Consider the following 14,177-nt stretch of genomic DNA (forward strand, 5'->3'; position numbering starts at 1 on the left):
GATTTAAAAAAAAAAAAGTTCAATATACAAAGAAAATGCCAATTGCTGGTAGTGAGGGCTACTAGAATGTGTGCAGGACTGTTTCAGAGAGAAAGCCACAGCTGCTGACAACTTTTTTGCCCCAAACACGACATCAACTTGAACCCAAAATTTCCGGGGGAAAAATAAAAAATAAAAAGGATCATGAAATGCCCTGAACAAAGCTATGATCTATTTAAGATTCATCACTTTTCAACACTCAAGCAAAGTACCATCATAACACTTCTTTTTTTTTATATAAAATAAAATTAAATAAACAAAAGCTGTCACCTGCTCAAACACTTAATTTGGTTACATTCTACATATCAGGTTGCTAAAAGCGTGTGCTATGTGTTTAGCAATGTTGAAAAAATGTCTCTGACATTTATGTTAAGTTACAGATCATTCACCACAGCTAAATAATTAGCAGAAGCTGACAATCAGCCCTCATCAACCTCCTTATCCTCACAAGACAGCAGGGTGGGATATTAACCTTTTGGTGAGCCAGCCTCGGAGAACAAATGGATGGAAAATCTAACAGAGAACATGTTTTGTTCTTAAATCCAGCCAAACGTAATAAGCCTGGGCACTGTTTTTTAGGGGTCAGAAGAAAATGAGACATTAGTGAGAAGACTGGCTACTTCTGTACAATTACAGTTATTCTTACACTGGTTCAGATTCCTACTCTTCTGGGTTGGATAATTCATTAAATTAAAAGCAGTTTTTATGGCAGAGTGCCGAGGATGAATTGAGGCTTCTCACAGCCCGTGGAAAGAAGCTGCTCTGTTGTCTGGTGGTGCGGCACTAAAACAAGTTTACGTCATTTCATTTTGTCCACAGGGGTCGCCAGAATCAACACAAAAATGATTTTAAAAAAAGGTACTAGCTTTAATGTAGAAGGTGGAAATGAAAAAATAAGATTTTCAATTGGGGAACCTCAAATAATTTTTTATGTTTTTTTTTTTTTTTAGATAAACGTCACTCTAAGTCTTTAAACAACATTATCAATTTTACATTTAGCGTTCGAAGATCCAAAATTCCATTTTATTTGTATACAGTATAATTACGGATATCCCAATTACCAGGAAGAACCTTCTCCTAATTCATAAATAAAATATTATTTTCAAATCAGGCAACATAAACGCAGTTTCAACAGATTCATATATATGGAGGCTAGGCACACGTATGTGAAGTAATCTCATTTTGTTTGCTTTCATCTCATGTTAAGGCTGGAGAGAAGATAACTCAAGAACATCATTCTCTTACGAGGAGGCGATTGTAAGATACTTGCTCACCTATCACTGATTCAACCTGTATTTGGTGGCTGTCAGGTGTAAAATTCCCACCCTGGGTGAACAGGGAAGAAGTCATGTTTCAACATGAGTAACCGTCCTTCAGTCTTCCTCTTTGTAGGTGTGTGTTTTATTTCAGACTTTACGGGCTGTTAATTCCTTGGTCTCTGTTTAATGAAAGCACCTCTTCACATACCGACACATCCTGTCCCAAGGTTTTTCCTCTTACTACATCCCATCTTTGACTCAGCGTCTGTTTGCTGCCCTCCCTGACCTGCGTTTGGGTGTGTTTTTTTCCTTCCCTGTGCCGCTCTTTCTCCCTGCGACAGCAGGAGCTTCCTTTTCCTCCTCTCCTTCGTTAGTATCCTCAGCAGCAGCTTCTGCCACCGACTCTGGTTCCTCTCTGCTGCCAGCAGGCAGCTCAGCAGGCTGGGATGTGGTCTCTTCCTCACTGATGTGGAGGTCGCTGGTCTTTTCTGTGTGCACGTCCAGTTGTTTGAGTGTAGTCAAAGGCTGCATGGAGTCTACATTTGTCACCAAACCAGTGTCTTCAGAGAAGGAAGTTTCATCCAAAAAGTCTTCTATTACAGGCCTGAGGCTGTCTGTAGCTTGGGGAGAACCTCTGGAAGATGAGACAGCTTCACCTTTTTGACTCAGCATCTCTTTATGCCTCTGAGAGGAGAAAGCATAATAAGTGATTCAAATCAAAAGCTATCACACGCATAGATTGAGGCCTGGGTTATACTATCAATTAAACAAAATATATACATCTCACAAATGACTAAAAATATAAAATACATTAGATAAAAAACAATGTATATAGTTTGTTTGCTAACAACCCCCCTATTTGGAGGTGGAAAAAAGATTGAGTAAAGTCATTAAAAACTAGACCTGCAACTAACGATTAATTTTTAGTGTCAATTAATCTGTTGATAATTTTTCTCCATTCATCTTGTTTCATCTTCAATCCACAAATACAAGGTTATGGAGGAGTAAAGGAACCAGAAAATAATCACATTTAAAAAGCTGCCATCAAAGAACTTGGCTTCATTTGTTTTAAAATTACTCAAACCAAGTTATTCACTATCAAAATAGTCTGCAATTTATTAAATAGTTGACGACTCATCGATTAATCGTTTGAGCGCTACGAAAAACCAACCTTGAGCTTCTCGAAGTGCTTCAGTGATTTGCAGTGGGTGTGTAGGGCTGAAGACTCAAAGTGGTAAAACTTGTTGCAGAGTCTGCAGATAAAACCTGCGACTGGAACAAAAAAACTGGACCCTGTGGTGGAGGAAATCAAAGAATAAACTGTTAAACAGTAATATTGAATAGTATTGATACATCTAAACAACAAGCAGGAAAACAATTGAATAAGGCAATGAAGAATCAGGAGTTAGTCCTCTCACCGTAGACCGTTTCAGGGTCATACTGCTCATCACTGGTCATTTCTTTCAGAGTCACTTCTTTGAGGGAGGACCAGCCATCCTGTACCGGGTCACCAGAAACACAGTAAACAACTCGAGTGTGTCAACTGCTCCAACTGTGATGTAATTCCTTGGCAATTTAAATGACATTTTTTACAGTGCAAATCACCTGTTTCTCAGAGCAATCTTGGTCTCCTTCACTCGTCTCTCCTTCCTCTTCTTCCTCACTGCCCTCCACCTCTTCTAGTGAAAAGCCCTCAGTGTCCATGGCAGTCAGCTTGCCCAAGGCCTCACAGCCCTCCTTTTCCTGGAGCTAGAAAATGGTATCAAACGTGGACATTTCGTGTCATTTTCATTCCTTAGGGAAAACGCTTACTTGTAGTTTAATGGTTCTCAATCCAGAATGTCAACACAGATACCTTCTCCATTTTCTGTCTGTGCTCCAGGGACTGCAAGTGCTCCACAAAAAACTGGGAGGTCCTGAAGTGTTTCTTGCAGACTGTGCAGGAGGAGATGGCTGTTCTACTGGCAAGCTGAGAAGAGTCAGAGGGGCACATGAAAACCAGACAAGTGGTTCCAAACCACTTTTAAATGTCTAAAACTTTCTGCCATGTGTGTGTGAATGTGCTTGTATGAAAAGTGAGTGGCTGATTACTCTGTGCTCCTCTGTGCGACGGTGATCCTTAATGCTGCTGGTGAAGTGAGTGTGACAGGTGGCACACCAGTGCTTCAAGTCTTCTTTCTTCTCCCTGCAGACAACACAGACAAACAACAACCATCTGGTGTGTTAACCTCAAAATGACTGGCAGGGGGGTAAAAAAAAAAAAGAGTTCAAACTCTTTGGGGTAAAAAACAAAACAAAAAAACAATCAGACTTTGTGTTTTTTTTTGTTTTTTTTTAAACGGACCCATCTTTGATTGCTCCCTGTAGAGTCTCGTGTACTCGTGGCAGCAAGGTGACCAGGCATGCATTGCTCATGTGTTGGATCTCCATCATCCTCTGCTGGTGGGAAACACTGTTCATATGACTCCTGAAGTTCTGGAAAAAAAATAAAACAGCAAGGTTAAACAAAATCCTTGTACTTTCCACTGCGACCTGTGTACAGTATGTTCAACCTACTTGCTGGTTGTGGCAGGTGATGCCGCAGAGGTAGCAGTAGAACTTGTTGGCGCCCTCTGTTACACCCTCCTCTCCTTCCTCCTGGTTGTCTGGTGAAGACAAAGGGGCATCTTTGTCCTGCGGCATCTCCTCCGGGGGCATCTCCTCCAGCGGCAAAGTAACCTGCTGGTCATCTTCACTCAGCCTGCCTGATGGGGAAGGGACTGACGAACAGCTGCGCACCTGCTGAGAGATTGCAAACCAGATATGTACTGCACGCAGGAGGTTTAAAAATACTGATAACCAATACTCAGCTAAGTGTTAGTTGTGTCAAAATCAATTATCATTTTATCTTTACATTATTTGGTCTATAAGCTGACCGTCCCAAATAAAAGCTCCACTCACCTCCGTAGCTCTGCTCTCCTCCAGCGCCTCAACAACATCTGATCCCCCTGCGGAGCGTCCTTCCTCCAGAATGATGCAGTCTGGGGAAAAGAAAGACAGTTTGCTTTCATCTCTCCAGATCTAAACTAAACTATACTACATAAATCACATTAGCACTAAGTATTAGAAACAATGTACTCTTATGATTCTGCTGGTTTTACCTTCAGGCTGGCTGTCTTCTGTGTTGCTGTTACACGCTGAAAAAAGAACTTCCCCGTCACTATCTGCTATAGTGACACACGGCTCTTTGGGCTCCTCTGACCTAAGAGAAAAAAAAGCCCAACATTGGGGGTTAGTAGTCAATGAGAGGGCAGAAGTTTCACAGATCAAAGTTATTTAATGTAAAAACACAGAATCTTTAGAATGAGAACTTTACAGAAGTGGTGTTTTTCCCCTCAGATCACAAACTTTCATGGATACTGAGGACCTGTGAAAACACTGTGCATCCTGTATTCCTTCTTTTTCATTGTGTATTTTTGTCAAGGATTCAGATGTTAAGCACTGTGCATGAGGAGTCGGATCAACATTTACTAAATTAACAGAAATAAGCAAGGTTTTTCTTACTCGTCTGTCCTCTGCTTCTTAACTACGGGTTCTTCAAGTTGGTCCTCGGAGGGCTGTGCGGATCTGTCCTCTCCTCCCACGGCACCATCTGTGGGTAGAAAAAAATGGAAAACCAAGGTTGGAAACAAAAAAAAATACTCTTAATTACTTTTCTACACAAGCTGAACGTCACGTGACATTCAAACATTTAACACACTGTACATACTGCTCTGCACACTGTGGCAAGCTTCTAACGTTAAATATTTAGCATGCGTCAGTGCTGCTCAGATTGCAGCTCTACCTGTTTCACTCTTGTCAGAGGCTTCATTGGTACTGCTAGCTGCTGGTTGGTCGTCTGTGCTCCCTGCTGCCATCTGCTCGCTGTCTCTCTTCCTGTCTGGCGGGCGAGCTGCAGCGTCCTACACAGAAAGAGAAGGATTATAAATATACTGTGTATAAACATGCTTGGCTTGTTCACTTAAGACTAAACAGACAAAGCTCTGCATCCCAGTCTGTGATAAAAGTTGCAGCAAAGAGACGCCAACGTAGAACAACTTAGATGTTTCGTGTATGTTTCATATAATCAGAGTGGATCAAATCCTTTGACAACTTGATCAACCTGTAGACCAAAACCAATAAAGAATTAGTCCTGCTATCAAATAGCAACTAACCAATTACACTTTTGTGGTTAGCTCATCACACATCGCACTTTAATGTGACGTATATAAATATCTCGTTTTGTTCAGCCGAGTGTCTAAAACGACAAGGCATTTAGTATAAAATGATGTGTAAAAAAGCTGGAACCAATTAATTTTGGCCATTCCAAGTTGAGAAATTGCGTACATTTCTTTACATTCTCTGTCCAACAACTCACTGACTAATCAAGTAATTGTTACAGCTCTACAATTAAGTATTTTGTGTTTGGCCAAAGCCTCCAAACTACGTTGTTGTCAAAAAAAACCAAACTATTAAAAACAAATAGAAGAGAATGCTTGCTCCAGCTGCTCTTGTGCCGACCACATAAGCTGGACTTGAAACCTTTACAGTGATTACAGTCATTAATGGTGATGTTGTAATTACTGTGGCAGAGGAGGAGTAGGAGGAGGAGGAGGAGGCGGAGGCTGTGGTGGTGGCAGCATTGTTGTAGTAGCGAGCGTGCTGGTGGAACGGTCGACCAGCAGGATAACCCATCATGGGGGTCTTTATGGCCATGCCCATGGGAACCGGCCCGAGAAGAGACGACCTGGAGGAGGCTGCAAAGAACTGACGGAACTGCTGTCCACCCATCCCGAAGCCCCGCATGTTGCCTGGATGAAAGCAAAGAATGATGGGTAAAGATACACACATAGGTACGGTGGGGAAAAAAAGCCTTTATATTTTAGGCGTTTCCAGATGCAGCTGTAATTCTAACTGTACCCTGCATCTGCTGCATCAGGAGGGCCCCCTGCAGCATGGGATTGGGGGCGAGGAGCGTAGTCTGGGTTGCCTGGCACAGGTTGACCATCCTGGGAGGAGGGGCCGTCTGGGGAGGAACAGGAATGGCTCTGGGCAACAAATACACAAGAGAAAATGGAACATCGAGCATTATTTCAAAACAAATAACACAATGTTACAGCTGAATAGCTCTGTAGACCAGCACAAAAGAGTCTTTCTTCTTACAAACCTGGAAATGTATTGTATATACATCTGTTATATTTTGAAATAAACTGATACCCTGATGTAGAAAATAATGAGAGCGAAACAAAAAGACTTCTACAACCACTCTCCCCAAACCAAGCTGGACGTGTACATTTTCTTGATTATGACAATTATTTATGCAATATGTGTACGTTCTGCTGCTATTGTGATCTGATTTTTTTGTTGTCCTTGATGTCGCTATTTTAACACTGTTTTGGCGAGGTTTGACTTGTAAAATAGATTTTAATGTCAATTGGAGTTTCTCCTACTTTAAGGAATCAAGGTACGAGTCAGTAAGCAGAGCTTTAAAATATTTTTTGTTAAATCCAAAAAGTTACCCAATACAAATATAACCCAATACAATGAGATGCTAAGTCAAATTATTAAGGATGAGAATTCTGGGTTTTTATGCGACAAGGCAAACTGACAGTATGAATAGCTAGAAGTTGTAAAATGATAATTAAACTGCGTTTGTGTTGGTAACCAGTGCCAGAGGGACAAAACAAAGACGATGTGATCATTGTAATTATTTGGTCTGGAGCCATTAATGTTGCAGCAAAGTGCATAACACATGCGTAATTACATAATCTGCATTTTATCAGCACTACCTTTGGGTGGGCCAGATGACAGAACATGGCAACAGTCCAGTGTTTAACGCACACATAAAACAGTTTTACAAGACAAGTATCTGATCTACAAAGACAGCATAGGTTTAATGGAGAAGCAGTTCTCATCATGTGACTCACCTGCAGTTTCCTGTCTATAAATAGAAATGAGGGGGTATCAGCACCTTTCTGATGACGATATACTTGTACTTATACCAATTTATCTAACCAGCGTGACAATGAGGTGAATTTGTATTATAATTTATATTCAGTGAAATAAAAGTAATCAAACAAAAAGTAAATAATAACTTTATAACAGCTTTTTATATCTTAATTTCTTCTGTCATAAAAAAAATTCTCTCCCCACGACTTTTAAACAGTGAAATGTTGCCAGGCAGACACAAAAATATCTTTAAAAAAAATGTAAACCAGTCATTCAAGTCATTATGTCTCAACCCAAGTCAAGTGTCTTTATCTTCCAACTCCATGTAGACTATCAAGTCATTTCATTTCTGTCAAATCAAGTTACAAGTAATTAAAACACTGACTTAAGTCTTTCAATAAAGAATGCCAGTCAGAAGTATTACTGGCCTCTGCAGAATCTAGGTCATAGACTTACTTCAATAAAATTATAACAAACCACAGCTGGGGTGGATGTCCATTCACCAAGCTGTACAAGTAATCCATTTAAATAAAAAAAAAATGACTGCACATCTATAAATTTTAACCCATTTTAGAAAGGTAAAGTCTGGCATGTATTATTTCCAGCTCAGCTACCGCCAGCTACACACATCTCATCCGGAGGGCCCTGCCTTAATCCCCGGCCTCGAGTTGACGCTCTTACCGCGGGTTCTGGTGGTGGTGATGGGGAACATGATGCCCCGGAGGCGGCTGCGGCGGTGGAGGAGGCGGAGGCTGCTGCTGGAAAAGTTGCTGTAGCTGCCGCAGGTGCTGGTGAAACTGTTGCTGCTGCTGTTGCTGCTGCTGCTGATGGATGTGTGGGTTGAACATCACGGGCTTTAATTTCCTCCGTTAGGCTGCGAGTTGACAGAGCAGCAGCTGTGAGGCGCCAGTGTTTTGACAGCCCTGAAAATGAAATATCTCTGGATCAGAGCGGAAATGTGTGTTATTAAGTGTCTCTCAGAACAACTCTCCCTCTTTGTAAAAAAAAAAAAAAAAAAAGACTGATTCAATATGAGTGCGCACCTCCTGAAACAACAGGTCGCTCTCACATTTCGTGATGACAACTAGCTAGTGTTAGCATGTCGGCTAACAATAATTTACTTTTTGCTCTAGCACTTAGCTTATTCTTAATTCGTTTGCCGTTAGCCAGCTCTGTGGAGAGAATGACGTGTTAACATTTTCTCTGTGGAATAGAGTGGCACCCCATTGAGAAACTAACAGAAAGTAGAAATCTTGGAAGTCAATAAATGAAAGAGGCTACACCTGCCGTGAAATGAACGCAGCTAGCGTTAGCCACCGCTCCGTAACTGAACCCAACGAGTTAGCTTAGCATAGCGGAGAACTACCCAGCTAACTTACACATAAAGCGGCTGCGTTTTTATCACTTCTTTTCTACATTTCCCCTTCCTGCAGTTGTTAAGACTTACTTCTCAAAGAGGAAAGCAGCGATGGGCGTTGATCATCCAACTAAAAGTCATAGCACAGGGTGAAGTACCTGCTCTCAGCCCCGGTGCAACTTGCATAAAGCAGCGACCCAAAACAGCCTCGAACAGTGCGGACTGCGGAGAGGTGAGTGGACCCTGTCGCCCCCTGGTGGCCGTCTGGAGAACAGCAAGTGAATAATAAATGTATATTTATTTTAATTATTTATCCCAAAAAAACAACAACAATATTCTCAGAATTCAGGTTTAAGAAAATGCATGATAAAAATAACAGAAGTACATTGAAACATCTACATCATAGGAGCATTTTCAGTTTTAAAAGAAAAGGTAAAAACTTTGGAGGAGATAAAAAACAATTGTGAAAAAAAGTGTGCATATTGAATAATCGTATATTCAAGAGAGCCATCGTCTGAATTTTCATATTGACAAACAGTATGTGTGAAATGCAACACGAACCGAGAGTGGCTATACAATTCTGAAACGTAAATGAATATACATTGAAACACTGAAATAATAATATTCCATTGAATATGTTGTACATCTACTAAAGGGCTCGTTTATCCTAAATGCAATTTATCAATGACAGTAAATGAGAGTAAATGAGAGTATAAGCTATACACTATGGGTATAAATGCACTGACTGATCTGTGATGTGTCTTGCTTTTAAAATCCTGTGGACACGTTCATGTTTATTTTCCCTGGGTGAGACCAGAGACAATTTTCCTGCTCCGGCTGGACAATAAAGTTATTCTATTCTATTCTATGCATCACCATCAGAAGATCAGTGCATCAATATTAGTTCCCTGAGAGATAATGAAATGCAACTTCATCACACATACAGAATTTGCTAAATGAAATTAAAAAAAAAACACAAGAGTTCAATCAGCAAGGTACTTTCAAAATATGGCTGTCTTGTGGGGGACAAGTATCAGTTTTTAAACTACATCTAAGGAGAGAAGACAAGGTGAAAGAAATACCAGAATATCACAGTTAGATGATTGTCTTATATGTCTTATACGTCTCTATACGTCTACTAAGATACTCTAATTCATGAACACGTTTTGTTTTTGATCCAACGTTTCACTCCTATCTTTAGGATTATATTATCATTTGTAACGAAAAAAAAGAAAAAAAAGAAATATTTTCACTCATGGTTTTAGACTTTCAGACTCTATTTTTAATGCATATCGTATTTAGATGTATGTTTATATATTATTATTATTAACCTGTTAAGAACAGAAGAGTTGCACAACTGGATGCTGACCTGGATGGATAAAAAAAAAAGGTCAAGTATTTGTGAATAAAAGGCAATTCAAAATGCAGACAGTAGCTTTTAGTGTGCGAAATGCAGATTCAGCACCATGGACAGATCTGTGCATCCCACCAAAAAGAAATTCTTAAACTTGAGCAAAAACATTCAAAACGTGATGGCACCTTCCCTCCCAAAACTTTCCAAACACACTCACACACACACTCAGGCTTTGGAGTGTCAGAACAAAAAAAACAAGACATTCCCTGAGAGCAAAACAGCACAATGTGACAGAACACACACACACCAGCCACCCAGCGGTGTGTGTGCAGAACTGCAGGGATCCCTCCTGAGGAAAATACAAGAGATCATCCTCATCCTCCCCCCCTGCGGTGCTCTGCTGAGAGAGGAGTGTTTCACGCTCGGTGCTGGAGAGAGAGAGAAAGAGAGAGAGAGAGAGAGAGAGAGAGAGAGAGAGAGAGAGTCCTGGGCTGAGGTGATCCGAAACACACCGAGGAAGGCGCAGGGCAGTCAATGAGGGAGCGACCCGAGGAGTGAGGTCCAAAACACCCTCTGAACGCGAGGGTGTCGAGGAGAGAACGGCAACACATCGAATCCCTTCCTGCCTGAGCTGTCAAGAAGGATAGATAGAGATATAGAGACATAGAGATAGTTAGATAGATAGATAGTCTGCCTGGTGCGTCGCAGAGATGGGGAACCGGGGAATGGAGGATTTGATTCCTCTGGTGAACCGCATGCAGGATGCCTTCTCTTCCATCGGACAGAACGCGACCCTGGACCTGCCCCAGATCGCTGTGGTGGGCGGCCAGAGTGCGGGGAAGAGCTCGGTGCTGGAGAACTTCGTCGGGAAGTAAGTGGCTTTTTTTTTTTTTAAAAGGCTGCGGATAGATGCACGCCCGGTGCGGCCCGGTGCGCTCATCATACGCTCCCCTACAATCCCCCATCCCCCTTCTCATGCAGGTTTCAAATCCACTTGAGCGAGATCTTGTGAACGTTTCCGAGTTCGTTTTATCGTCCCTCTTCTTCCTCTTCTTCTTTATATTCTTATTCTTCTTTTCCCATGAACACAACAGCAAGACGAGGAGATTATTTTTGTTAGGCCCTCATAAATCCCCCAGTGAAGTTTATCTGTCAACTGCTGCATGATGCGTTCATGGAACTGCACATTTTCTGTCAATTAACTTGTTTTTGTTGTTTGTTTTTTTTTCACAGGAAAAACCACCTCCTTTAATGACCGTTATGAGCAAGTTTATAAACTTCATATTAGTTTTTTTTATTTATTTGCTTAAAACCCACACAAAGTTGCACATATGAATCCTCTGACATGGCTGAAGTTTGCAGGCTGACTTCCTGTGCAGCAGATACAGTTACAAGGCGGCCACATTGTGGATGTGTTGTCGTGCTTCCATTTTTGTTTGTCCCTCGGTCTCTTTAATCCTGACCAGGCGAAAAAAAGGTACACAGTGATGCTCGCCGTTTTTTTTTTTTTCGTGCTCGGTCGTATTTCTGTCAGAGCCTGTGATGGTTCGAGGGGGAACAAATCTGATGTGTTATGCTGCAGTATGACCTTGCAGAGAGAGAGAGAAAGAGAGACAGAGTCCACCTGAGCTTTGAGCCCTTCCAGCTCAGCTCACCCATCTGTCTGCCAGTGCTTATGCTGTAAGTGAAGCTTACTGCATGCAGGCCGACAACACAAGTGTCACTAACTCGCCGCTGGTAGGCCCCACTTGATTGTATTTCACCTGATCGGAAGGTTTTGATGTGGTCTCGCAGACTTCAGTGACTGGGTGTGTGATTCAGCAGTATTTCCTGCTTAAGCAAGGTCAGATTGTATGCATACTGTGGCTCCAGGCCAGCCCCCCCCCCCCCCCCATACACACACACACACACACACACACACACACGCTAAACAAGGCTGGGTATTCCAGGACAAAATGTAATATATCACTCTGGGCAGAGGGATCCATCTGTGCAGGAACTGACTTGACATGTGTAATTGATTCACCACTCTCTGGTAGATCTCATTAGACCTGAACACTTCTACCATTGTTATCTCTTTTGCCCAACACCTTCAATCTCATCGCCTACATTTGTTTGGCAGCAGAGTCAGGACTGTTCACCACGTGGCCACAGTGCTAATCCCTATTTTAACGGGTAGTGCATGAGGTGTGCCTACTGTTTACATGTCAGGACAATCTACACGTGATGCTGCTTGTGGAACCAAAAAAGTGGTGGTGTTATGCTAGTAATGTAGTCCCAGGTGGATTAATCCCTATGTTCCCATGGTCCTGTGTTCCCCAGCTGGAGTGTTAGGGTTGTTTGATCCAGAGTTAATATGTGTTGACACAATATTGAAATGGGGATCTTAGGACCCTGGAAATTTAAGACCTTGAGAACTTATAGGACCCTGCAAACATAGGACCTTGGGAGACTTAGGAAGCTGGGAACATAGGATCTTGGCAAGCCAGAACCGTGGGATCTTAGGGCCTTGGGAACATAGGATCATGCAGACTTAGCTCACTGGGAACATAGGACCCTGGGAACAAAGTACTGTGTGAAAGTAGGACCTGTGGAACATAGGATTTTGGAAACTTAAGACCCTGGAAACATATGTCCTTGGGAACATAGGACCTTGGGAACATAGTACTTGGGTAATGTAAGACTTTGGGAACTTAGGCTCCCTCTCAAGCTGCTAGTTGTAAGCAGCGATGAGGAGTGGGTATAAAGGTCTGGTGAGCTCACCTCTATTCGCCACAACACTTCCAGATTTTTGTTGTAGCGTTAAGCTCCAACTGATGCCTTTAGTGACATCCCTGTGGGCGATAAATCCGACATTGTGTAGCTCCTTTTGGAACTATAACAGGGTTCCTACAGCTGGCATTATGCAGCAAGTAACTTTATTTCCTAACGCCTGTAAACAGACATCGACATTAAGTCCCCGTCAGCACCTAAATGATCTAAAATGTATGAAAAACACGCTGCTATTTATAACACACACTATTGTTCATATCATTCAAAGCCATTGTGTGGTACTTCATTGTATACATATCCCTCTAGGAGAGAAATCAGACAGTCTTTGGAGGCTCATTTCACATTAAGTTATTTGACATCATCTTAAAATGCCTTCAGTAAGTTGCAGTCCTTTTTTTGTCGAAGGCCTTCCTGAATGTTTTTTTCAGTGTTTAGTGCTGTTAAAACAGTCTCTTAACGCTCATTATGGGGGCAGGTTCTGCTGTACTCACTCAGCAGTTGTCATAGAAACAGCTTGGGCCTAATTACACCGCTTCCCCTCGGGGACCAGTGGTTTGGATGATCACGACAGGAGGGAGGAAAGGAAAACATTGAAACGTCATTTCTCGGAAAAATGTTGGATCACACTGAAGCCAACCTTTTAATGGAGATGCCAAACGATTTGTGTCAGTGAAAACTGCAGTGTTTGCCATCTCATTACAGTGAACAGATTGCGGAGCAGCAGCCTGTCATGCAGCACTTCTCCGCGTTAACGTATGCAGTCCAGCTGCAGTGACGTCGCCCAGGTCCTCGTGCTCATCCAGTCCCCCTCCATCCCCCGCGTAGCCTATTGTGTTAGCGTTATCTGCCCAGAGCAACACACGCTTAAAGCTGTCTTGTGTGTTTTTCTCCATCTCTAATGTGCCTACCCCTGTCTTTTATACACAGAAATTCACATTGCTTTTGAATCCTTTTTACTTTTTATTTGAAAAGCATTGTTGAAAATGTTGACAGCAGCATAGGAGAGATTATTCCGCTCGCACAGCTCTGCTCCTGGCCGTGTTCTCCCTCCGTATGATGCTTACGGTTAGCACAGGCAATCAATACCAAAGTACGGGAGACGTATAAATGGCAGAGAGGTATATCATCAATAATTTCTCTATGCGTATCAGCTGTTTAAAACTTGTTTGGGTTCAGTTGTTTAGGTGAAATGGAGGTAAGAAAGTGGGCGTTTTTCTAAGAGACTTGATATAGGATTTGGGGAAAAACTAGCAGTTTACAGGATTGATATGAACCATGTTGAAAGAAGTTCACTGTACATCTAGACACTGTTCCTCCTGATACTTTGCCAGGATACCTCTCAGGTCGATGTTTGATGCAAGCCGGGCTAATGTGGCTCAGGCTGCTCAAGGACAGCCGAACTCTCAGTTGGTAGACAAGCCGTTTAGAT

The 14,177-nt window shown here is 42.1% G+C and overlaps 2 protein-coding genes across 16 annotated transcripts in view; one reads left to right on the top strand and one right to left on the bottom strand.

Annotated features, from left to right (window-relative positions):
* Nucleotides 1-943: 943 nt before the first annotated feature.
* Nucleotides 944-8,862, bottom strand: ciz1a (cdkn1a interacting zinc finger protein 1a). 3 transcript variants are annotated; one of them, XM_030435848.1, is made up of 16 exons: nucleotides 8,713-8,862; nucleotides 7,947-8,205; nucleotides 6,237-6,364; nucleotides 5,901-6,127; nucleotides 5,122-5,239; nucleotides 4,842-4,929; nucleotides 4,439-4,539; nucleotides 4,239-4,318; nucleotides 3,855-4,076; nucleotides 3,643-3,773; nucleotides 3,390-3,483; nucleotides 3,154-3,267; nucleotides 2,904-3,047; nucleotides 2,717-2,795; nucleotides 2,470-2,591; nucleotides 944-1,982 (listed from the first exon to the last, which is right to left on the bottom strand). In XM_030435848.1, the coding sequence occupies exons 2-16, from the start codon at nucleotides 8,111-8,113 to the stop codon at nucleotides 1,557-1,559; spliced, it is 2,241 nt and encodes a 746-aa protein (XP_030291708.1). In that variant the 5' UTR covers nucleotides 8,114-8,205; nucleotides 8,713-8,862; the 3' UTR covers nucleotides 944-1,556. The 3 variants fall into 3 exon arrangements, with proteins under 3 accessions (XP_030291708.1, XP_030291706.1, XP_030291707.1); XM_030435846.1 differs by having other exon boundaries at nucleotides 3,855-4,079; XM_030435847.1 differs by having other exon boundaries at nucleotides 3,855-4,079; nucleotides 7,947-8,188; nucleotides 8,713-8,857.
* A 1,446-nt stretch (nucleotides 8,863-10,308) lies between these two features.
* dnm1a (dynamin 1a) overlaps nucleotides 10,309-14,177 on the top strand; it is a 58,615-nt gene continuing 54,746 nt past the window's right edge. For 6 of the 13 annotated variants that reach the window (XM_030435622.1, XM_030435618.1, XM_030435619.1 and 3 more), the window contains exon 1: nucleotides 10,312-10,847. In XM_030435622.1, coding sequence (XP_030291482.1) covers nucleotides 10,687-10,847 — 161 coding nt within the window. In that variant the 5' untranslated portion in view covers nucleotides 10,312-10,686. Of the gene's footprint in view, nucleotides 10,848-14,177 lie in introns of all 13 variants that reach the window. The other 7 variants (XM_030435625.1, XM_030435623.1, XM_030435627.1 and 4 more) reach the window with 4 other exon arrangements.

The sequence above is a fragment of the Sparus aurata genome, chromosome 12 (genome assembly GCF_900880675.1).
Source record: "Sparus aurata chromosome 12, fSpaAur1.1, whole genome shotgun sequence".
Lineage (NCBI taxonomy): Eukaryota > Metazoa > Chordata > Actinopteri > Spariformes > Sparidae > Sparus > Sparus aurata.